Source organism: Mytilus trossulus, chromosome 7 (genome assembly GCF_036588685.1).
Source record: "Mytilus trossulus isolate FHL-02 chromosome 7, PNRI_Mtr1.1.1.hap1, whole genome shotgun sequence".
Taxonomy (NCBI): domain Eukaryota; kingdom Metazoa; phylum Mollusca; class Bivalvia; order Mytilida; family Mytilidae; genus Mytilus; species Mytilus trossulus.
In genome coordinates this window covers 65,391,246-65,417,923 of record NC_086379.1, presented here as the reverse complement: position 1 = coordinate 65,417,923, position 26,678 = coordinate 65,391,246, and the positions used below count along the sequence as shown (strand labels likewise).

Sequence of the window (26,678 nt, the reverse complement as noted above, 5' to 3'; positions counted from 1 at the left end):
GTTGCTAAGGACAGTAAACAATAAAATTAACATAAATTGCATTCCTAGCAGTTTTTTTACCTTCAGAACTAAAACAAGAACATAAAAGACTAAAGATTTGTGGTCAATTTTAACTTTAAAAGTGCATTTCTGTGCTTTCTGATGTGCCATAAGGTAGCACTCCACAGTCAGAAAATAAAATTAAAAATGAGCCCCAAAATGATTTATCATCTCCTTTTCCTGGATTTCTAATACATTAACCTAACTGTTTGTGTTGTACATGTGCATATGTATGTAATCAGTATCTTCCATAGATTCAATTTTCCAAAGTTAAAAGGGTGAAAATTAATTCCTTTTATGTGTATCCATGGCAACATTCAGCATTTATTTACCATAAAATATTGCAAAAAGGGGGGTGAACATGTCATATATCCCCCCAAAATTTGGATCAAACTAGAATTTCAATGCCTTTGAGTGATACCTTTTTAGAAACTGCTTTCTTAAATCTTCCTAATGATCAAATAAAAAATGGGTGTCTTTCGCCTCATTTTTTCGTAAAATCCAATCACAAAGTTCGTGCGATAAAAAGTTGGAAAAAAACATTATAATAATTGCCGGACCAATGTATGGTATGGACATGCAAATACGGACTGTCATACAGAAAACAGCCTATATTACATACATTACATAACCTTGATGTTCATATAAACCCAATACAAAGGCTATTTTAATACTCAGCTATCCAAAAATGAATTTTATTGCACACTAGCTCTCATATTTAAAAAATCCACAGGGGCCAAAATGCGAAACTACACACCTAACTGTGGAGTGCTACCTTATATCTATTAGCAAATTTGGTGTTCTGGAAATTGTGTCCATACTCTCTGTACTCACTACTTTTATAGAGTGTTTTATTTTCAATTAAGTTGAATAGTTGAACAAAGTTACCAGTGCTATATCATGCACATCATTGCATCTTTCTAGTAAGTACAAATAAAATGTAGTAAGTAAATAAAACTATACAATATATCATTTTATTTGTCATTCAAAAACAATGATTTAGAAATAAAATAAATGTATGTAAAAGCCATTAGATACTGCAAATTCAATATTTTTAAGGTGGATTAAATTAAATGAATAAATTGAGGAAAAACACAGGAAAAATAGGAATGGTTGCTTAAAAGTTAGACTGAAGAGTAAAAACATGAACATGAAAATAACTATCTATAAGTAGGTTTACAGAAACATTTGTTCAAACCAATATGTATTGTGAACTAAGGCTGAAAGTCTCAAAGGCTACACCTGTTATGTTAATAATACATCTACTGTGGATTCATTATTATTTGTTGGATACCAATTTTCGTGGCTTTCGTGGGTACAGATGAACCACGAAATTAAATGTTCAACGAATAACAAATATTATATAGGATTGTATACAGATTTTGTCAAAACTACGAAATTAAATATCCACAATCATGCAAGTTTTCCTTAATCCATGAGAATTGGTACCCACGAAAATAAATGAATTCACAGTACTCTCATTAAATCTGATAACAAGGAATGATGCACCATACAAAAAGGGAAAAGACATCTCTTTAGGAACAACATATTCCTAAATTTATAAACCATTGAATTTTTTAACAGGGAATTATGAAATTTTGTTAAGTTTTTTAAAACAAAGGATAAACAAGCTCATCATTTTTGAAACCATAACAAGCTCAAATGCATGTGATATTTAAAGCATTTCAATTGTAGGTTTTAAAAATTAGTTATTTGGTCCAAGCAAGTGCAGAGGACATGCAATTCATTCTCCTTGTTTATTGTTGAGGGGGACAAACAAAAAATGTCCACAAAATAAAATGAATTCACAGTATCTAACTTAAAAATATACATGAGTATTCTTAATATTGGTTACAATGCATGAGGGAAAAAAAATAAACAAAAGGATGCTAAAACAATTTAATGTATGCAGCATTTCAATAAATTTCTAATTTGGAGATTAAATTATAGCTCATTGTATAATTGTAATCCTACTGAGTAAAAACAGAACAACAATTATGTGCTTGAATAAGGTTCTAAATGATGAATTCATAACACACTATCAAAATTATAGTTTTATATATGACTAAAAATCTTAGACATATAAAGATAGTATTACAATATTCTTATTTCTAATCTCATACAATGTATGCTGTATACAGTTTGTCAGTAAATGCTTCATAGGTGTGTCAAAATATTGTCTGTGTGAGCATATAATATTCTGGCAGGTTTAACCAAGTAGATAATAAATTTAATCTCATAAAATTTGACAATGAATTTAAAAAAAAACAACATTGAACTAAAATCCTTTTCTGCTCTGATCAGTTATTGGTTTAAGGCATTAAAATCATTCATTACTTTAGTAATCTTCGGCTCTTGTCAGAAACAGTTTCTGATAAGTTGACTTGAGTATATTGTCACTATCTGGCCAAAATTTACCTTATAATGATGATTTTCAAAGTTAAGGACATTCTCAGCTATGGCTGTCTCAACAATTTGGTTCAAATACCTTATCTCTCTAATTTATCAACCAAATGAATTAAGTACATGTACTACTTCTTACAGACTAGAATGATGAATACATGTATTTAAAATATAAAATGCAATACTTTCACAATAAAAAAAAGCAATAAAAAGTTGATGATGGTTAAATACAAATACAACTTCAAAATAGCGTAAAGATGAAAATGATGATTAAAAAAGATTCTAACTCCTCTGAGAACTTTGAGTATACAAATTTTAATAAGATAAAACACAGCAAAATAAAATAAAACTAACATGAGATATAAATTGCATTAGAATGCAAATACATTGTAATCAGAGATCACTATTTATACATACAGCTTTTCTTGTGATTGGTTTACATCAAATGATACAGACAAGATTTCTTGTGAGAAAATAAATTAATAAGGGATAGAGTTATTTGCCCTTGTGTCTGACCAAATGACACCAATAGGTATAAGTCATATGACTTTGGGGCAAATATCTAATCTATCAAGCATCAATTCATTTCAAACATCTGGAAATTAACTAAATGAAAAGTTTTGAATGTATACAAAAATTTCTAACATACAAAATAATCTTTCTATGTAAAGTTGCATAAAGTACCTTTTTAAAAAGATATTGAAAGTAAAGTTTTCAATTTGTTAACACAAATCTGAATAAGTTAAAAAAATAAATGTAATCTGAGATAATGTCAAAATTTACAGAGCACTGTACATGTACCTGTTTATAATAATGAATATTTTTTTGACATATGAACATGTTTGCTGCATTTATTCTTTCATCTGTGAATACAAATAATAAAGTGTTAGCAGAGAGACATATTTCTCTCTGTGTGACATAATCACTAAGCTGAACGATTGTTAATGACACACAGGTTAAACAGCAAGCCTTAGTTTTACATCTAAGACTTCCCAGATGAGACAGAAAGAGTATATTATTTGGATGGAGAGTTGTCTCATTGGCACTCACACCACATCTTCCTATATCTATTTTTTATCATAATTGGTTATTTCCATGTAAACAGCATGCAATCAAAAATCAACCTAAATGACGCAAAATTCTATAATATACTATGGCAGGCTTGCTTCACTGAAAACAGCAAAATATTGCACTATCTATAATATCCTAATATATACAAATATTTATCAATATTTTAAATAATAATTTGTAAATAAATACAGGAAAATAGTCTGCAGCAAAACTGCTGAAAAGCTGAAAAATGTTTAATGACTGGATTCAGTGCATTGCAGTGATATCTGTCACAATTCATAAACTATGATACTTCCTAAGTCAAACATTTTTTTAAAATTTCATTCTGGTATTTACTATTATCAGAGGCGTATCCATGGGGAGGGTTCCTACGGTTGGAATCCCCCGTTTTCTGGAGGATTAATGCATTTGAATGAAGACATAATGTTTGCTGTATAACTTTCGCACAAATTTTTTGAAAAGTATATGTCCAGTTAAAAAATAGGTGAAAAAGTTCAATGGCTTGGATATTATATATATTCATGTCAATAATTTTTATGAACAAATGTTACAGTAATGATAGTAAAATCTTTAGCTACAACTTGTAATATTCATTCTGAACATTTCTTTTCATCAATAATATAAAGCTTCAATATAATTTTCATCTGTTATGTATTAATTCATTTAGGCCATGAAAGTTTTTAAGATGCATTTTGAAACTTATTTTAAATGTATGATTTTTTTCAATATACACTGACAACATAAAAAATAAAACATATTTCAGATGTACATACCGGTAATTTCTTCAATATGCAGAATACATGAAAAAAAGTAATACACCTCTATGTAACATTTTACAATGGTAAGGCATGTCTGTGATAAATTGTACAAAAAGTCCTTTGTATTACAATCATAGTACAAAATCAGTTTACATTTTAGGGAACATCAGTAACTAGTTTATATGACTTGCATTAAATATCAAAATAAATCCTTGAGGTATCTGCCTTGTGAAATGTAAAATAAAAAATAAAAACAACCTCAGGAATGTATTCCATAAACATAGACTAAATCAAATATATTTGAAAAAAAAACACACTTTGCTGACATACATGATATATACATAAAATTTTTAAATCAAATCTTTATTAATAAGGCTAAACACATACTGTATTTCTCAGTTCAATCTCTACTTTGTATCATACTAAAAGTTTTATGATTAGTTTTAAAGGGCTCTATCTCACACCTTGTCAGAATGGTGTACATCAACATGACATATACAAAGGAATTTGTGAAAGTACCTTAATAAGAAAGGGTTACTCCCCCTTAATTGAACAAAATTTTTAAAGGTTATTAGATATTTACGTTAGAAATCTAACCTGTTTCATGGACTTGATTTGAAATCTTTTTTCAAAAACTTGTAGATCTGTGAAACAGTATTTTTGATTAAGTAAATATCACAATCAACAGTTTGTAACATAATGAGTTGGTTTACAGGGAACATTTCCTCCATACAAACTAACACAGGTTTAGCTACATTTTATAGGAAAAATACAATATTCATAACAAGATTTACAACATAACAAATCTCATATAACAAAATATAATGCCCAAAAAAGTCATAATATCTCTTAATGCAACTACTAAAACTTCGTAAAATTATCTAATGTCTTTAAAAATGAGGAAAATGAGACAGTATGACCATCATAGTAACTTACACTGAAATTCTATTATTTACAAGTAACTGTAAAATGTACTGTAATGGGGGATTTGATGAACTTCATATTAATATCTTTTATCAAAATATAGGCACTCATATAATTCTGGAGAGCTGGAAAACCTCTTAAACATCTAAAGAATTATAAAATCTTTCAATGTCTTTTATGAATGCCAGGATAAAATTTCAAAATCACAAGCAAAATTACTTACAATCAAAGTACAATTGTTTGCCATCTTATGCTAAAGCATGACATTACAATCTCAATCAATTGAATTTAATCTTTGCATCTTATATATTTCATACACATATTACTGCAAGTATATATTTCAAAATGGATTTCGTATACATATACATAAATGTAGCATAAGTCTATCAAAAAACCAAGCAAGAACTAACTGCTGCATTACAAAAGTTATGGTCACAGATTAGAACCCAGCACAAAATTAAAATTTTAAATTGAAATAAAATGCTTTGCTGAGCTCAGCCTGATACAAACGCAGAGGTTGAACCTTGAACAATTGTGGTAAATTTGGACACAATATTCAAGCTTTATTCTGTCTGAATTTGGATTGTGATTAAATTTTTGACATAGTATAGGTTTCTGACTACAAAATAAATGTCAAGATGTTACAAATCTATTGCCCAATACTTTGAAATTAAAGATTCTTCTTGAAAAATAAAAAAAAATAATATGAGGTCCATTAACTTAAAAACTAAAGTAATTGTCCTGACACCACATGTGTCTCCCGACGACGCAAACGGCGAAGACAACATCGTACCATTATAGAATAAAAAAAATAAAATTTTGGTGTCATTTAAAATTCCCAAAGATACCTGCAGTTTAAAATATTCTTAGAAATAACAGAAATAATCAACATCTTCAGTTTATTGTTGCTAACATATAGCACACATACAAATGCACAATCGAAACAGATTCTCACAGCTTTGTTCATCTGAAAAAACTTCTTTAATTCTACATCACTTAAACTATAGATGAGCCTAAGGTCTTGATGTAAGAAATCTATCAGATCATCTGTTATAAGCACTATTCAATAAGAAATACATTTCCTGAGATCAAAGAGCTCCTCTATTATACCTCCATTTAGCTAACTGGGCTTTAATGTCACTTCGTAAATTGTGTGCAAAACACAATAAAAGAATCTGAAAGAAATAATAGAGATCATCACTAAATGTTTTGACAGTATTTCATGAATGATAAAATAAATATTTCAAATTGGACAACAATCTTACCAGAAACTGCATTAAAAAAAAGATCGTTGTGGGGTAGAAACTGAATTTAAGTCATATGAAACAAGTGACTGGTGAAACATTATGTTTATCCAATTCTTAACCAACGCATGAATATATCTTAAACCTAGTCTGCTGTGCACAATTTTATCACTTCTTACGCAACAATATCGTATAATTGTCAGGTTTTTTTGTTTTTGTCTGATATGATTTTACAAATATGGCAGCTAATTAATTGCAGTGTTTTGAAGCCGTAGTTTACCGATTGTCACATTATAGTAACAAAAGAAGCATGGATATTAAGCATGTGTATAACGTACAATCAAACAATAGTTTATTTCAACGATCATTGTGTATTGCAATCAACCAATTTTTACAAAAAGGGTTACAGAAAATACTGCAGCGAATGCTTCCTGGAAGCAAGCAATTAATAAAAGTAAACTGCTTTTAAATGTAGACAAATAATGGAATTTTTCTTCATAAAAAATATATATATATATGTTTTATAATGAAAACTATCCATTTAGTTATGAAAAAGATATGCATCAAGTGATGCCACCCAAATTATAAATTGATCAGTATATGGCAAAAATAATTGTGTATAATTTGGTCAAGACAAACTTAAGTTAGAGAAAAGAAACCACTCTGGAGACATACATAGACTGACAAGAGTTCACAATTCTATGGCTATAACACCTTTTCTAAAGATGTTTTTCTAAATTTTCTAAATGGCTTTCACATTTTCTTATGTTAAGCAATATTTTCATCCATTACCTGTACAACTGCAATACCAACAGCTACTGAGGCAACAACTATGAGATTACTTTGTAACCATTTCTGTCCTTCCGGTATACAACCAGTTGTGTATATATATGTTGTTCTGTCAAAATCCTGAAAAAAATATGCATGAAAGATTTCAATATTTTTTTAATACAGAGTTCAATTCATATAAAATTAAAAATCAATTCAAAAGTTAGAGTTTATAGTACTTAACTTGTTGTATAATGAGTTCAAAATTGAACCATTTATATCGATTAGGGTAGTCTATACAAATGTATGTATACAATGTAATAATTTTTGAAGAATTTATTTAGATTAAGCACCTACAGGAAAGAAAAAACCATTTCAGCTATTTTACACAATAGTGTAAATCTACTTGATTCCCTCTTTTATTTCCCATTATTCATCACAATCTGAGTTAGAAACGTTAAAAGTTATCTCCCATTGCAAAATTGCAGAAATTCTTTGATTTATGAATAAGTCAAAAACTGTATATTACAAAAAAGTTTTTTGGAAGTTTTGTCTGTCGCTTGTCCCCTTTACATATTTTGTTAAAACACTGAAAACAAAATACCATGTGCTAGCTTTAAATGTTGTAACAATGCATGGAAAACAAAATGTCACCTCATATCATGGGTTCTCCATAAATAACTCTTAACAGTATGTAGGGCAATTGTCTTCATAAATTTTGGTCATTAGAACAACCTTTAAGCTGGAATCAAAATTTCAATGTAATTTTAAAAGGAAAGGTAAAATAGTGTACTTAAAATGTTGTTTTTAAAAATTGACAAAAAAATGTAAATAGGATGTATATATATAATACTTACATGTTTCTTTAGCATCATATCATGACCACATTGAGTATTGACAAATGATTTCTGAAACAAATATCAAATTTCATAACAAATATATGTTCCATGTCACATTTTTTTTAAATGTCAATAATTTAATTTTGGATGTAACACGTCTTCTGATTGGCTGACGTAATTTTGTTATGAGCCCATAGACATAATTTAGTCATGTGACTGTGATGCATCAACATTTTTTCATGGTTTTCTACGGTTTAAAATGGAATTTAGAATTAAATTATAAGAAATGACTGTAATATTTTTTCTGTCTATTCGAAATAACATAAAAAATTTGGTGCACACTGTTAAATAACCCGCTACGCACGTTATCCAGTGTGCACCAAATTTTTCATGTTATTTCGAATAGACAGAAAAAATATTACAGTCATTCCTTAAATAAATTATATAATTAAATAAGGTTTTTGTACTTTGTATCTATATGGTGAGTTTTCAACTGATTTTTATATTTTGTTCTGCTTTTGCATGTTTCCACTGTCCCAGGTTAGGGGAGGTCTGACACACACATTGAATCATTTTTAACGGAGGTCTTATTTAGAGAAGGGGGTGGGGTTGAGTTCCAATCTTGAATATTGCTTTGTTGGAGATTCCTTTATCCTGCTTATCACTGTTATAATTACACTTGTAATTTCATGTGTCCTGTTCAACTTTTAGGAGTCATTGTAACAAAAATAAGCCAATCCCACCTCACACTTAGACCAAATGAGATCCAATTTATCTGGCTACATTCTGTATGTGCCTGTCTCAAATTTATAATGAAAGCTTTTTTAAACTGTGTTACTGTGTAAGACAAGTTACTTTATGACTTGAAAGTAACAAACATCATATGGAAAAAATATTTTCCAAGTTTGATAAAATAAACTTCTACGGTTAAAATATAAAGATTATAGCTTACTGAGTGAGGTGTCAGAACTTCACTTGTTTTAAATACCTTCACAAGTTTAAAATATGCTTGTGATGATATAAGCCTTTGAATGTAAAGTTTGTTCTGATATTTAAACATCTGTTTGGTAAATACAACAATTCACCCACAACTAGTGTTGTTTCTACCTACCCCATCCTTCTTGATACAGCATGACGATGGTACACCACAAGTTTCTATACCAGGAGATGAGCAATTAAAATACATGTTTAATTCCCAATCTTTATAAGAATCTACACCGCAACAAAATAACTGAAATAAATAAAAACATAATATCAAATTTGATGATTAATTTTGTACACAGATAATTTACATTGTGCAATTGTAGATATACGATCAACATATTTTCAGTCTTCCTGTAAAGAAAATTTCGAACATAGTTATTGTACTCACTCAGAAATCAACCAAATAAAATACTAATAAAAAGATTTAGTGTTTCAAGCACAAAGGAAAAGGTCCAGTAAGGGCCGGTTTTGGCGTCAAATTTCAAGTTCATCTGACGAAAGATTTCGGATACTTTTTAAACACTTAAGGTGGTACCTAACACTCCAGGGAGATAACTCTGTAATATCAGCGAAAAGTTTTAATTACTTTGTGTTGTGAAGGCAATATAATGCTTCTCAATGATCAAAATAAGTGTTTGTGAAACTGCTAAATAACCAGTGTAATTCTGCTGATAAAACGCTTGGTTCAATTTTTTTGAATTTTTTAAATTTTTGTTAAAGAGTCAAAGTAAATACTTTGTCAAAATTTTATGAAAATTAAACGAGCCAAATTAATTTTAGTGAAAGTGTTGGGTACCACCTTAAATGTCTATTTTAATTGATTCAATTATTTTTTGTGAAAGATTTGAAGTGATTCAATCATTTAAAACGCTGCGATTCAAGCTTAAATATGAAAAATCTATCAAATATGACAAAAACTGTCACTTTTCATTTGGTTTTTGTCAAAAATGAAAGTGGCCGCATCCGTATTCATCCTCGACCTTTATATATGTTATGTATTATCATTAAACACAACTTACATTTCAATATCAAGAATGAACACAAATGTGGCCACTTTCATTTTTAAAGACGGAAACCGTCTAAAATTTATCTAAAATGCTGAAATTGTGAGGATTTCAGTAATAAAGCATGACTTTATGATGCAAATACCCATTATATGTTCGTTGTAATGCCAAAATAAGCCCATATTTGTGTAGCAGAGGCATTATACCTTCCAAAAAATAACTAAAAGTTTACATTTAAACAATTTTGTAAAACTGCTATATTTTGGGGCCAAAAGGGGGTCTTACTGAACCTACTCCTTTTGAACTCTGAGCACTAAGTAAAATTTTGTTAACTTCAATCCTTAGTAAATTTCCTAACTTTCAATCAATAATATCATAACTTTTTATTTTTCATTTATGTAATGTAAATTGACCTTTTTCTGTCTTTGGGTTGCTGTCACATTGATTAATACCCCATATCTATTAATTTTTAAATTGCTATTACATGTATAATAATTATCAATTACCCAATCTTCTTGAACCCAGTCAATTAAGTTTTGTAGATCTACATCTTCTCTGTAATTAACTATCATATTCTTTACTTGTGTCTGTATTTGGTCTTTCACCTACATTTTATAAGAAAACTTCTGTATTTACATATAATAAACAGTGTATTACATTTCTTGAAATTTCTATGCATAATTGAAACACTTTTTCCCTTGTTTTTAATTGCATCCTGACACATTCATTGATGATAATTTCAGGCATTCCTGAAGGTCTGTTTATTGTATTATAGGCCATTAGTTTTATCATTCGAATTGTTTTACATTAGTCTTTTTAATTAAGTCGTAGGTGTTTCACCCATTGTTGAAGGCTGTACATTTACCTATCATTGCTAACTTTTATGTTATTCGGTTTTTCATACAAAATTGTCTCATTGACACTCATACCAACATCTGGAAACTTTTATAAAACAGTGTTTACTGTACATTGCATTGCTACTCAAACTGTCAAAATTTGATAATACATTTGGTAAACCTATAAAGATTACAGAACTTTAGATGAATTTGGTTATTTATTTTAGGTATTTTTGTCAAATAGCTCTTCAACGGTTTCGGTACTTATACATCTTCGGATTTCAAATGTTTGGCTTTGAGCATTCCTGATGAAGGTAAATTCAGAAAAGTGCTACGGACGCAAGAAATTATTAAACATGCTGTTTTCATATTTTTTACAAATGATTGTACATATTAGAATAATTGATTTCTTAAACTACGTTTTTGTAATTTTCTTACCTGGTTCAAGTGTTAACTTACCCAATCTTTATAAATAAAGGCTAACACACCAACAATCAGCTGTCCAGCAAATATTAATCCAACTAATAAACAATACTAGAAATAAATAAAAAATAATCTCAGTATTCAAATAGGTGAATAAAAAGTGAAATTTTTTTGAAAGTATCAAATATTGAAAACAATGCTAATTAATACCAAAAAAAATACATTTATTGTTTATAAAATGTTCCGATAGTTTTTGCTATATATACGAATGTAAATGTTTTACCCTATCTTATTATACAGAATAACAGAATTAGCCTTATTTCTTAGATTTTAATATCTATAAGGAGTCAGTGAACTGACTACTCCAGGAGCATAAAGTAAAATTAAGAATGGATAAAGGAATACTTGGCTGATCGGAGGGATAGTGTTTCTCCCACTTCTTCCAGTTCAGTGACCCCTTATCAAAGGTAATCCTTTTGCCTTTTAAAAAAATCTTTTATTTCTATTCATTGATACATACAATAGAACCCTTTTATATGAGGTCACTATTTTGGACTTCTTGTTGTTATTGTTGACCAGGTATATAGGAAATTGACATATCTATGTTTAGATACAATTATTTATATAATTTCTTCTTAATCAACTTAATCAATTTATATAAAAACACTTGCTGCAGATATCAATTATATGTGTGAAGAGGAAAATCCTTTATACATAAAAAAAATTAAAATAATAAAAACATTTATTCATCACAAGAGCAATATTTAAAAGTATAATTCCATTGATTATAGCCAGTTTCTACTCATTCCCCTCTCTCCCAATGATGATTCATTCATATATTCCTAAGATATCCATGTGAGAACCTATATGTGTCATATTGTGTTTTCCAATTACAGTCTGATGTTTTTTATAAGGTTCAATAACTCAATTAAGACTGATTTGAAATACAAACGGCCAGTGTATAGGAAACAATCTTGAAATATGATGCCTCTAAATGACTCACTATCTTTTTACGAGATTCAACAAATCATAGGCTGCAACTTTTCCTTTAGGAGTTTGTAATAGAATAAAACAGTTGAAAGTCATTTATCACTGAGTGCATTAAACTTTAAATCATAAAAAAGGCACAAGAGTTTTGCACTTAAGCTGTAGATTGGCTTGCTTTTAATGGAGGAAGAAAATCTCAATAATAAAAAAACACCTTGCTTTGACATTAAGACAAATTGTACATTTATCATCTTGAGCATCTTCATTATCACACAGCCATACAATGTATAAAATGTTTTAATTCATGTCCTTTTTACTTGATCAGTTTTAAGAAGTAAGTTAAATTATTACATTTTAAAAAGATGTCCTACAGGTTTAGACAGTACATGTTTCCATATCTGTATAATGAAGTTTATATGTTTATTGACGTTATAAAAGAAATTTAACTGACAGAGTGAAACACTTCTGCAATTATAGAGAATTATTATGAACATGAAATATAAACATAGCTTTTTTTTGTCCAAACAATATGATGTAATCACTCCTAATCTATTCTTAATTGCTTTGATATAATAATAAACTTGGAAATTGGCTCAAGAGATTATTGGTAAATATCAATTTAATAAATAATAAATGGAATTGAACGGAAAATCATTTTATATGATCAGAGAGTGTATCAATAATGGATTTTAATCACCATATGAAAATAATGAAAATGATATTAACAGAAGATAAATCACATGGTTTTCATTTGAATGGCTTAAGCTACTTTTATGCACTACAGACACACTGGTAACAATTATCATTACAATGTTTTGATAAAGCTAAGAAACAATATGAAAACAGAATACTCAATGAATAGTAAATTTCTTGGTACCGAAGATTGGTATTTCTATCCTGGTTTGAAAGGAATTAAACTAGAGGCTGTGTTGCTCACCTCCCTCTATGTGCATATTAAACAAATTACAGATGGATTCATGACAACATTGTGTTTTGGTGATGGTGATGTGAATTTTTTGCTGCTTGCAATTTTCTCTATCTATAATAAACTTGACCCTTTCGTTACAGTGGAAAATATTTTGTAAAAATTTACAAAAATTTACCTAATTAATCAACATTGTTTAACATTGACTATAAAAGGCAATAACTCCTTAAGGGGTCAACTGACCATTTTGGTCATGTTGACTTATTTGTAGATCTTACTTTGCTTAACATTATTGCTGTTCACAGCTCATCTCTATCTATAATAATATTCAAGATAATAACCAAAAATGGCAAAATTTCTTTAAAAATTACCAATTAGGGGGACAGCAACCCAACAACCAGTTGTTCAATTCATCTGAAAATTTCAGGTCAGATAGATATTAACTTGATAAACAATTTAACTGCTTGTCAGATTTGCTTGAGTTGCTTTGCTTTCAAAGTTATAAGCCAAAATCTACATTTTACCCCCTATGTTCTATTTTTAGCCATGGTGGCCATCTTGGTTGGTTGGCTGGGTTACTGCACACATTTTTTAAACTAAATACCCTAATAATGACTGTGGCTTAGTTTGAACAAATTTGGTACAATAGTTTCAGAGGAGAAGATTTTTTTGTAGAAAATTACAAAAATTTACAAAAAAATTGGTTAAAAATTACTATAAAGGGCAATAACTCCTTAAGGGTTCAACTGAACATTTTGGTAGTGATGACTTATTTGTAGATCATACTTTGCTGAACATTATGATGTTTACAGTTTATCTCTACCTATCATAATATTCAAAATTATAACTAAAAACAGAATTTTTTTCTTAAAATTACCAATTTAATGACAACCCAACAACAGGTTCTTCGATTCATCAGAAAATTTCAGGGCAGTTAGATCTTTTCCTGATAAACAATTTTACCCATGTCAGATTTGCTCTAAATGCTTTGGTTTCAGAGATATAAGCCAATATCTACATTTTACCCCTATGTTTTATTTTTAGCCATAAAGGCCATCTTGGTTGGTTGGCCGGGTCACCAGATACATTTTTTTAACTAGATACCCCAATGATGATTGTTGTCAAGTTTGGTTAAATTTGACCCAGTAGTTTCAGAGGAGAAGATTTTTGTAAAAGTTAACAGACGACAACGACGGACGCAAAGATGAGAAAAGCTCACTCAGCCCTTCGAGCCAGGTGAGCTAAAAAAAATTACAAAAAATACCAAAATACAGTGCAGAAACCGTCTACTTTGTGCAGCCAAATCTTAAAATTTCATTAGACTCAGAATCTAAAGGGATTAGAAAATCTCTTACAATTAGGAAAAAAGAGCTAAAAGGTTCTCTTTGACTACCTTTTGTGACTTTTTTTAGAAAATAAAATTAAATCTCGAATCTCTTACCAATGCAATCAGACAGGAACTGCTGACCTTACCTTGATACCTGATTGTAAGGATATATATAAAGTTCCGGTATGTCATGTATATTCAATTGTAAGGTGGGCTAAGTTTAAATAATAGACTTAAGACAAAAATAACAATAAAAGTTGTTCATGTTGAAATAGCAACCAGATGCTTCGCAGGGCGTAGCTTTATACGACCGCAGAGGTTGAACCCTGAAGGGTTGGGGCAAGTATGGACACAACATTCAAGCTGGATTCAGCTCTAAATTTGGATTGTGATTAAATAGTTGAAACAAGATGGGTTTCTGACACAGAATGAATGTGTTCTAATGAACTTAAAATTTTTGTTTTCTCTTAGAGCAATTCACTTTGCTGTTCAATATTAATCCTCTCAAAAAAATGTTTGAAGAAATTTTCTTTTTATTTATGAAATTTCAAATGAGAACCAGATGCTCCGCAGGGCGTAGCTTTATACGACCAACTTGAAAACTGGGCCCATAATCAAAAATCTAAGTATATGTTTAGATTCAGCATATCAAAGAGGCCCAAGAATTTAATTTTTGTTAAAATCAAACTTAGTTTAATTTTGGACCCTTTGCACTTTAATTTAGACCAATTTTACAACTGGACCAAAAATTAAGAATCTACATACACAGTTAGATTTGGCATATCAAAGAACCCCAATTATTCAATTTTTGATGAAATCAAACAATGTTTAATTTTGGACCTCGATTTGGGCCAACTTGAAAACTGGGCCAATAATCAAAAATCTAAGTACATTTTCAGATTCAGCATATCAAAGAACCCCAAGGTTTCAATTTTTGTTAAAATCAAACTAAGTTTAATTTTGGACCCTTTGGACCTTAATGTAGACAAATTTGAAAACGGGACCAAAAATTAAGAATCTACATACACAGTTAGATTTGGCATATTAAAGAACCCCAATTATTCAATTTTGATGAAATCAAACAAAGTTTAATTTTGGACCCTTTGGGCCCCTTTTTCCTTAACTGTTGGGACCAAAACTCCCAAAATCAATACCAACCTTCCTTTTATAGTCATAAACCTTGTGTTTAAATTTCATAGATTTCTATTTACTTATACTAACGCTATGGTGTGAAAACCAAGAAAAATGCTTATTTGGGTCCCTTTTTGGCCCCTAATTCCTAAACTGTTGGGACCTAAACTCCCAAAATCAATACCAACCTTCCTTTTATGGTCATAAACATTGTGTTTAAATTTCATTGATTTCTATTTACTTTAACTAAAGTTATTGTGCGAAAAACCAAGAATAATGCTTATTTGGGCCCTTTTTTAGCCCCTAATTCCTAAACTGTTGAAACCAAAACTCCCAAAATCAATCTCAACCTTTCTTTTGTGGTCATAAACCTTGTGTCAAAATTTCATAGAATTCTATTAACTTAAACTAAAGTTATAGTGCGAAAACCAAGAAAATGCTTATTTGGGCCCTTTTTGGCCCCTAATTCCTAAAATGTTGGGACCAAAACTCCCAAAATCAATACCAGCCTTCCTTTTATGGTCATAAACCTTGTGTTAAAATTTCATAGATTTCTATTCACTTTTACTAAAGTTAGAGTGCGAAAACTAAAAGTATTCGGACGACGACGACGATGACGAGGACGCCAACGTGATAGCAATATACGACGAAAATTTTTTCAAAATTTGCGGTCGTTTAAAAATTGAACCCAATTTTTAAATCACATCCCCCTGTCCCTTATTCCAAAACTAATCTCAATTAAAATATTCTAATGGAGTTTGCAACAATAACTACTCATTTAAATACATCATAAAATATTAAGATGTAAAAAAACTGCTTGTTATCACTGAATGGTAAAGATTATTTAAATTTATCAGTTGGTAGTAAAAAGTGAATATACATTGTATATTGTATATAACAAAGATTTAAGTTGATTCTGGACAAAGAAAGATAACTCCAATTAAAAAAAATTCTTGCAATAAGATATTTCTTGCTTACTATTTTGGACAAAGAAAGATAACTCTAATTAAAAAAAAATTTGCTATTTCACAATATTGTGAAATTAGATATTTCTTGCCATTGCACAATACTGTGCAATTGAAAAGACTTGCTATTGCACAATACTTAATATAATAATTTAGATCCTGATTTGGGCCAACTTGAAAACTGGGCCCATAATCAAAAATCTAAGTACATGTTTAGATTCAGCATATTAAAGAGGCCCAAGAATTTAATTTTTGTTAAAATCAAACTTAGTTTAATTTTGGACCCTTTGGACCTTAATGTAGGCCAAATTGAAAACGGGACCAAAAATGAAGAATCTACATACACAGTTAGATTTGGCATATCAAAGAACCCCATTTATTCAATTTTTGATGAAATCAAAAAAGTTTAATTTTGGACCCAGATTTGGACCAACTTGAAAACTGGGCCAAAAATCAAGAATCTAAGTACATTTTTAGATTCAACATATCAAAGAACCCAACTGATTCATTTTTTGTCAAAATCAAACTAAGTTTAATTTTGGACCCTTTGGACCTTAATGTAGACCAATTTGAAAACATGACCAAAAGTTAAGAATCTACTAAGTTTAATTTTTGACCCTTTGGGCCCCTTTTTCCTAAACTGTTGGGACTAAAACTCCCAAAATCAATACCAACCTTCCTTTTATGGTCATTAACCTTGTGTTTAAATTTCATAGATTTCTATTCACTTATACTAACGTTATGGTGCGAAAACCAAGAAAAATGCTTATTTGGGTCCCTTTTTGGCCCCTAATTCCTAAACTGTTGGGACCTAAACTCCCAAAATCAATACCAATCTTCCTTTTGTGGTCATTAACATTGTGTTTAAATTTCATTGATTTCTATTTACTTAAACTTAAGTTATTGTGCGAAAACCAAGAATAATGCTTATTTGGGCCCTTTTTTGGCCCCTAATTCCTAAACTGTTGAAACCAAAACTCCCAAAATCAATCCCAACCTTTCTTTTGTGGTCATCAACCTTGTGACAAAATTTCATAGATTTCTATTAACTTAAACTAAAGTTATAGTGCGAAAACCAAGAATAATGCTTATTTGGGCCCTTTTTTGGCCCCTAATTCCTAAACTGTTGAAACCAAAACTCCCAAAATCAATACAAACCTTCCTTTTATGGTCATAAACCTTGTGTTAAAATTTCATAGATTTCTATTCACTTTAACTAAAGTTAGAGTGCGAAAACTAAAAGTATTCGGACGACGACAACGACAACGACGACGACAACGTGATAGCAATATACGACGAAATTTTTTTCAAAATTTGCGGTCGTATAAAAAGTTCAGCAAAATAGATTTGATAACGCCATTGAATAATGGTTATAAAATTTATCCAGGTCATTATGATACAACTATGCTTACAACACTTAATTGTACACTTGTAAATTAAATGATTAAATGAATTATTCAATTTAGGGTAAATATCAGATTAATAAATTATATATGGTTCATGGTGCAGAAAATCAATTCAATATATATATATTTGTATAATAGTTTCTGTCCTTTAAACAATTTGATATTAATAGCAAATCTTTGATAGTCTCAATATAAAATGTTCAGATATTTTTCTACTCTTGGGCAACAGTCTTGGTGACTTTTACCCCACCCCTTTTTTATTTGCAAATACATTTTTTTTTTTTGAAATTTTCATTTTAATTTCTGAAATCTTGAGAACAAATTATCCCCACCTCCCATCCCAATTTTTTTTAAAAAAAAAATCTTTCCCTCAAGATGTGGTCATAATCTCAGTTCAAATTTCCAATAGAGTTTACAACCATAATAACCCATTTAAATAAATCATAAAAGTCTTAAAATAGAAAATAACATGTATACATAATAATGGCTATAATTAAATTACTTTCATCAGAATTGTTAAAATATTTTCTTCTAAAAATAAATTGACAGCTAATCACCTCAAAACAATAGAACATTTCTTTATATATAATTTAAGGGAGCTAATTTAAACACAATATTGTCAATGTGTTTGAATTACCTCCCTTACACTGCTTTTAAATTATGTTTTGTACTTAGGTAATTGTCGATTTACCAGGAAACCCTGTTTTTTCCCCTTTTTTGCCCCTATTTCATATGAGGTTTGAGCCATAACCCCCTAAGCCAATTTTAACATCTCTTTGTGGTATAGAAACTTGTGGTATAATTTCAGAGAGATCCATGCCACGTTCCACAAGTTATTGTCTGGAAACTAAAAAAAATGCTTGTTTTGACACCTATTTGGCCACTAAATTCCTAATCTGTTTGGACCATAACCTTCAAAATCAATCCCAACATCTTTTTTGTGGTCATTAACCTTGTGTTCAAATTTCATAGATTTCTGTTATCTCATACTAAAGTTATTGTCTGGAAACCAAATGTCTTTGGACAACAAAAATGACGATGTGATATCAAAATAGGACCACAAAATCTGTTTGCCGTCGTAAAAAAGAAAAAGTTACAATAGACATCTGATGGATCTGAACACACACACATACATTACATCTCATCACAGCTGAGCTAGTGACCAAATAAGAAATGATTCTGTTAAGTAGTTTTGCATATATGTTTGACAACATATTGAAATAATGAATTTATCAGTTCCTAAGGAAAGTGGGACAACATTTTTTATTGCAGAAATGGACAGAGGAACAAGGAACAAGAATTAATAAAAGAAAACTAGATTTTTTGTTTGAATGCCCTTTGTAATGCACTAATAATTACTTACACAAAAAATTATTAAAAATAACCATATAAATCAATACAAGAACAACATTAATTTATCACCTTGGTGATTCAATGATTAATTCATATGATCTCTGTCAATTTTACCTACAGTTTATGTATAATCAAATTTTAATGGGAATTTAACTAAAATGTCAATTCAAAAGGTTGAATTTATCAATTCCCCAATAAGATCATGTATATCATGAGCAAGTCACAATTGGCCTACATCAACAACTTTTATATAGAAGTACATAAATCAGTACTAGTAGAAATGCTTTCATTGAAAAACATTATTGATTGTATGTTCAGTTTGTATGTTTAATTGTCTTTTTTTAGATGGTAAAATGTTTTTATTGCAAACATTTTCCAAGAATAAAGTAAAAATGATTTTCCATGTATGTAAATGCCGACAAAGATCAGATTCAGATCAACATATATATACAAAAAAGAGCTATCAAGTTGCTGGATGACAAAATTCAAAGTGAGCAGACACAATTTTAGGCATTACAACAATTCAGGTGGCATTATAAAATGGCTATTGCATGGTAACAGTCAACCAGCACTTCTACTTAAATTCAAGATTTTAAATGTAAAGAACATGAAGATGTAGACCAAATATTAAAATATATTTCAAAAAAAATAATGTTAATTTACCCATTTTCATTGATTTTTTTGTTATCTCATTTTGTGGTATTACAATGTATTATGAAAAGAACTAAAGTTATGTAAATTTTCATCAACAAGACTTTTGAAATTGGAGAAACTAGAAACAGGGGCCAATTTAGGTAATTATCAAACCTGACCATTCAGCAAAAATTTGGCCGAATTTATTTTATAAAGAGTCACCCCCATTTTTAATCTCACTGTAATCATGAGGAAAGTTTAAAAGCTAAAACAATGTATTAATTAAGATTAACCAAACAAATTACAATGAAGATTTCAGGAAAAAGATCTTCCATAAATGTGAAAAAACACATAAATTTCTTTTATTTATATCATATTGCACCAATGTTTCACTGAATCACTTATTAAATTATCATGATTATATATGTCCAATAATAAATTTTCATTTAAAAATCCAACATTTCAGAATGTACTTGTATCTTAATGTATCAATGAACATCATCAAAATATGTCCATTAACTGTAACAGTTGCACAGTCATACATGTACTTATCAAAAACAAAAAAGGACATACATTGTAAATGAAGCCAAAGCAGCTTGAAGGTACATGTATACTAGTACATGTAACCTGAATAAACCATCAGATGTCTACAGCTGCAGGTGCTTTACAATAAATAAAATTTATCAGGTCACATTTTAAACTAATTTGGTTATCCAAAATCCTACCAAAGGTTGAGACAATGGGTAGGTAGCTAGGGGCGAATCCAGCCATTTTAAAAAGGGGGGAGCGGTTCCAATTACATGTCCCCATTCAAATGCATTGATCGTCCAAAAAAAGGGTGGGTTCCAACCCCCCCTCTGAATCCGCACCTGGGTAGGTAGACATTTTCATTCTTTTTAGGGGGAAAAGAGAATTTGAAGTTTCAGATGTTTTTTTAGTCTTCATGGTGCTCAAAAATGCCTATCAGATTAAAAAAAACTTTTTCACATCAGGATGTTAAAATATTTTGAGTAGGCAGCTTTTTTCTGGTTAGGCAGGATAAGGACAAACAAACATTCTTTTTTTTTTTGGCCTGAAAAGTATAATTTACAATACATTTATACTTACAAATAACAAAAGTCCTGTATTTTCTCTTAGTGCACCAATACACCCAGCAAAGCAGATAATAAAAATAACTGCTCCCGTAATGATGAAAAACAATGCAGGATCAAATGATATTTTGGTAAGTTTACCAATGTTGTTAAACATATCTTTTTCTGCCCATGCCCATAATCCTATTGCCAAACATACTGCACCAACAAGCTGAAAATACAAATAAAATACAATTGCTTTAATCATTTTTCAGAACACTGATACATTTTTGTACTTTTAAGTGTAGACTATATTTAAAACAAATATAAACAGTTGTATTACAACATAATCACTTTACTGAACATTATTTCATTCAAGCTACATGTACAAAATGTAAAATTGAGAAAGGAAATGGTGAATATGTCAAAGCGACAACCACCCGACCATAGAGCAAACAACAGCCGAAGGCAACCAATGGGCCTTGAATGTAGCGAGAATTCCCGCACCCGTAGGTGTCCGTCAGCTGGCCCCTTAAATATGCATAATAGTACAGTGATAATGGACGTCATACTAAAAATGTAAAAAAGTAAAAGAATAACAATACGCACATTAAAATTCAGTTCAAGAGAAGTCCGAGTCCGATGTCAAAAGATGAAACAAAAAAAATAAAATAAAATTACAATAATACATAAATAACAACAGACTACTAGCAGTTAACTGACATGCCAGCTCTAGACCTCTATTAAACTGATTGAAAGATTATGTCTTCATCATATGAATATCAGGTACAATCCCTCCCGTTAGGGGTTTAGTATCATACTATCATAAAATATATGAGAAGAACATAACCCGTGTCATGCCAACAACTGTTTTTTTTAGAAATAAATGTGTTTAGTTACGATGCAAAGACCCTATCAGTGAATCAATGTTAAAGCCAAAATATGCAATCTTTAATGACCTGACAACAGTATCGTAACTATATCCTCTTTTAATAAGTCTATTTAAAGGTTTTGTTAGTTTCTGAGGAGAATACTGACATTTTTGTGCTTTATAAAGAATATTTCCATAAAATTTTGAATGTGAAATACCTGAACGTATAAGAAAAATTTTGAATGTGAAATACCTGAACGTATAAGATGTCTGCATGTTGAGTTATATTTACGAATTATTTCCTTATACCGGTGATAAAATTTAGTAAATGTTTTGACCAGTTTGTGATATCGAAAACCCTGGTGTAATAATTTTTCAGTAATACATAAATTTCTCTCGCTAAAATCTAATACGTTGTTACATACACGAGCGAATCGTACAAGCTGAGATATATAAACACCATAAGATGGTGACAAGGGAACGTCACCATCTAAAAATGTACACACAACATCAAAATAGAATAAAAAGTTCGTAAATTTGAATCCATGTTTGTAAATGTTGTACATGTTTAATATGTATCTGGTTTTGTATTTAAAAATAAGACTTGCTTAAACCTCATTAAATACAAACCTGAAATCTTCATATGATAATCTTATTGTACATGTACAATAATCTAATCTTACATTTGCCTGTTCCTATATGCCCCTTTTTATTAACCAGCATTGGTTGTTTTTTGTTTAAGTCTCCATTTACTGGTATTTTGTTTCATTTATTGTTTTAGTAAAAATCAGGCAATTGTTTTCTCTTTTAAATTATTTGACATTTCGTCATTGTAGTATTTTTTATATCTTTTTACACACTATGTGCAGTTAGCATAAATGAGGGGGGACAAGGGGTTTAACTGTTATGCTGTTATGGGGTATTTTAATTCTTTGTTATCTGTTATTTTGAAAATATATTTGCTGTTAGCTGTTATTGTCTTATTCTTTGTTAGCTGTTATTGGGCTTTTATTTGTTTTGTTATCTGTTATTGTGATAATGTATTTGTTGTTAACTGTTATTGAAAATTGGAATGTTAGCCTTTTTTTGACAGTCAATATTCAGTATAAATTGAAGATCATTGGACATTGGGGTCTACCACTAGTCTACTAATATGTTTGTCCCGTATTCAGAGAAGGATTCCATTATCTACTCATCACAGAAGTGAAGTCCAGGACAATTCAAGTATATCTGATGATTATCCTTTGTAATGAATTCCAATTTTTTTTTATGAATATGTATTTATTATCTGAATGTTTTGTATGAGAATAATGTTCCTTGTTTCCCGTACGAACATATTAAATTAAAACAATTCTTAATATGACAAAAAGGAAAACATATGGCCAGGAATATCTGACAAGGATCTCAATTAAGGAGTAGGTCCTATTAAACAACCACTTTAACCTTTTATATAATATGGTACATATACTCAGCTCTGTGATTATTTTCAAAGCAGAACCAAATGCATTGTACAATGAAAGTTCCAACCATGTACTTGGGTCGGAAGCTACACATAACTCATTACAAACAAAGATTTATTTCGTTTCAAGCCATTTTCCCCCTACTAAACTATGTATTCTACTTACTAGTAGAATTGGTACGATCAAAAACCTCAGCTGATAAAAAAATTGTTCAAATAAGGCCTTTGAAAATAGTGGAATAAATTGCTTTTGGAGTGTCAAAATTCGTTCAAAGTACTTGATAAATTGCATGCTTATAATTGGTGCTTTTGATTTTTCTACCCTACATGTATATACCACTTTGCCTCATAGTCTTATTAAGAAAAATTCACACACCTTAGAAAAAGTCGGAATATTCAAACTCTTTTAGGTCATTTGTTTTTTTATTAGCAACAAAAGGAGCTTCAGTCAATATATATATACTATATACCAACGTTTCATGAGAACTGCTGAAAGCATTTTTGAGTTATTTTTGAAAACTAGAAAATATCTCCTTTTTTCTAATGAATAAAATCCCTTAACTCAATAACATAAAATCTAAAATTTAAAAAATTCGAAAGGGAGTTAACAATAGATATAAACATTTCAGCAAAGTTTCATGAGAACTGCTGTAAACATTTTTGTGTTAATGTGGGGAAACAGGAAAATCCCTCCTTTTTAATAAAATAAACCTGATTACTCGGAAATGTAAAATCTAAAATTCATAAAAATTGAAAGTGACTTCATGTTAAGAGATATAAACATTTCACCAAAATTACTTGCCTTGTGCTGGGAACAGTATATCTATATGTTCCTGCTTTGTAAAAGCATTTTTGAGATATTATCAGAAAACTGAAAAAAAACACCAATTTTATTGAATAAAAACCCATTACCCAGAAACTTAAAATCAAATATTTATAAAAAAAAAAAAAAAAAAAAAAAAAAAGGGAGCTCACGTCAATAGATATAAACAATTTCCCAAAGTTTAATGCAAATTGGTTAAAGAGTTTTTGAGTTAATGTCCGACTTGTTGACAACAGACGGACAACAGTATACCGCAAACGAGCGTATAAAAAATATTATAATTTATTGAGTAGTAATTTAAACACATTCTAGATACATAAATTAATACTAAAACCAAAGTCATAGAAAATTGAATGCATTACAAAGGATTATATATCCGTAATAAGAAATACTGATTTGTCAAAGACCGAATTATTTTAATATTTCATTTACTGTTATCTGTTATTGTCCATTTTAATTCCTTGTTATCTGTTATGAGCCAAATCAATTTGCTGTTTTGCTGTTATTGGGACCCCCCTTGCCCCCCCTCATAAATTTTTGAAGGTTGTATGGTGACCTTCATGTACATGTATAATGTCTATAGTCATTCACATCCTTGACCTTTGACCATTGTGGAAAGTTGTTCCATTCATATACTAGTACATGTATATGTTCATGAACATGTTGGCATGCATGATACCACATCTCATTTTTTATAAATACTATGTAGAATTCACATACTGTATATTGTAACAGTTTTATGTGGGGATTTTTTTGGTACATTTACATGACGTATCTAAACATGCAAAAAACATTGTGTGTTTTTTTATCTTGATTTTCTTGTCTGATATCATTTATTTTATGATTTGTCAAATGTCGGATGAACCATTTCAGAAGAGGAACAAAATCCTAGGTTGACATGAATGATTAATTTAACTGAAAAAAGATTTCTTTCTTTCCCGAGATTTTACTAAAAAGAATAAAAAAGATGCAGATATTTCATGAAACTGGTGAAAGACTTCTGAGGAAGTCACTCAACTTCAAGAAACCATGAATCTCCATTAATGTTCATCATTCATGTAATTTTTATCAAATAAAAGGATAAGGTGTGCACAGTGCACAGACATTATGCTCCTGCTTGCAATTTCAAACTTGATCTGCATTTTTTTTGGTAATATGCATTGTGTTTAAGTTTACAAAACATTAGGTTGAGGCACACTAAAATTAGAGAAAAACTATTTTTGAGTGTAAGAACCAATAGACAAAGGTGACACTAAGTGACCTAACAATCCTCTGATGACAGTGGGACATACACATGTATGATACAAACTACATGTATGAGGAACATACAGGTAGGGAGATAGAAGATTCTAAATGAAACTTAGTACATGTACATCTGTTGATTAATAAATTCAACATGCACCAAATACTGTAGGGAGCACACCATCATGACCATGGAGAAATTAAAGTTATGAATATTTAACTTGTACCATTTATTACAACCTACTACTACATGTACTATGTCAACTCATTTTAGTAAGAATTTTATTTTTTACAGGTATCTACATGTAACTGCAAACTTTTACACAGTTTAATATTCCATTCCCATAAACCTTTTATTTGTACTGTTATACTTCATATTTCATAATGAAGCTTGCAAGAGTTTGAATACTGTTTACTTATTTCTTTTTGATTTAACAAATGCATTAAAATCAGCTAGCTTCTGGTGTAAAGCAGAATATGCTTACCCTTCCAGAGCATAGGTCTGTGATCAACACTGGCTTTTGACAAGGTTTACGTTCCTGTTGCTCAGTCTTTAGTTTTCCATGTTGTGTTTCAAATACTGTTGTTTGTCTTCCATCTACATGATCTATATTTTAACCATGGCATTGTACGTTTATTTTCAACTTTGAAGAGTTTGAATGTCCGTTTGGCATCTTTTGTCTCACTTTTAACCACAGGATTTTGAAATCCTAGCAATAACGGTCCAAATATACCAAACTCAACGATCACAGTAGAGCTCTCGAAGTAAACTTCATTAAACAGTTAAAAAATGTCAATGAGTAACAATAAAAATAGTTTGAGTTGGTTGCTGATGTACATTTCATTATATAATGGACTTGAAAATTGTTCAAAAACTTACTATCTTATGAAATAAAAGACTGAATGAATGACAATACATATGAATAAAGAATTCTTACCCAAAATAGGACATTGAACCCAAACATCAAGTATTTGATAACACAGCTAACTTCTGTCTTATCTTTCCGAGTTTTCCTTGACACAACCATTTGTTTGTTGCGCTCCATATTTTTATATGCAAGCCAGTATCAACACAAATCCATGTGTTTCTATTTGGTTGAAGATAAGGTAAACAAAGGATGAAGATTCATCAGCTGCATTGCAGATTGGTTATTTACATTTTATCCGGAAGTGATATTGGTCGTCGTATTCGG

General features: G+C 29.9%; 1 protein-coding gene across 1 annotated transcript; it reads right to left on the bottom strand.

Annotated features, from left to right (window-relative positions):
* Nucleotides 1–999: 999 nt before the first annotated feature.
* Nucleotides 1,000–26,678, bottom strand: LOC134725585 (tetraspanin-5-like). The gene is made up of 8 exons (XM_063589528.1): nucleotides 26,424–26,678; nucleotides 21,128–21,322; nucleotides 11,330–11,404; nucleotides 10,541–10,639; nucleotides 9,158–9,277; nucleotides 8,065–8,115; nucleotides 7,232–7,348; nucleotides 1,000–6,370 (listed from the first exon to the last, which is right to left on the bottom strand). The coding sequence occupies exons 1-8, from the start codon at nucleotides 26,529–26,531 to the stop codon at nucleotides 6,284–6,286; spliced, it is 852 nt and encodes a 283-aa protein (XP_063445598.1). The 5' UTR covers nucleotides 26,532–26,678; the 3' UTR covers nucleotides 1,000–6,283.

Coding starts and splice junctions, on each gene's coding strand:
- LOC134725585 (XM_063589528.1), bottom strand. CDS start 26,531: ATGGAGCGCAACAAACAAATGGTTGTGTCAAGGAAAACTCGGAAAGAT. Junction 21,323..26,423: donor GGTTCAATGTCCTATTTTGG/GTAAGAATTCTT, acceptor TTGTATTTTCAG/CTTGTTGGTGCAGTATGTTT. Junction 7,349..8,064: donor ATATGATGCTAAAGAAACAT/GTAAGTATTATA, acceptor TATTTTTTTCAG/GATTTTGACAGAACAACATA.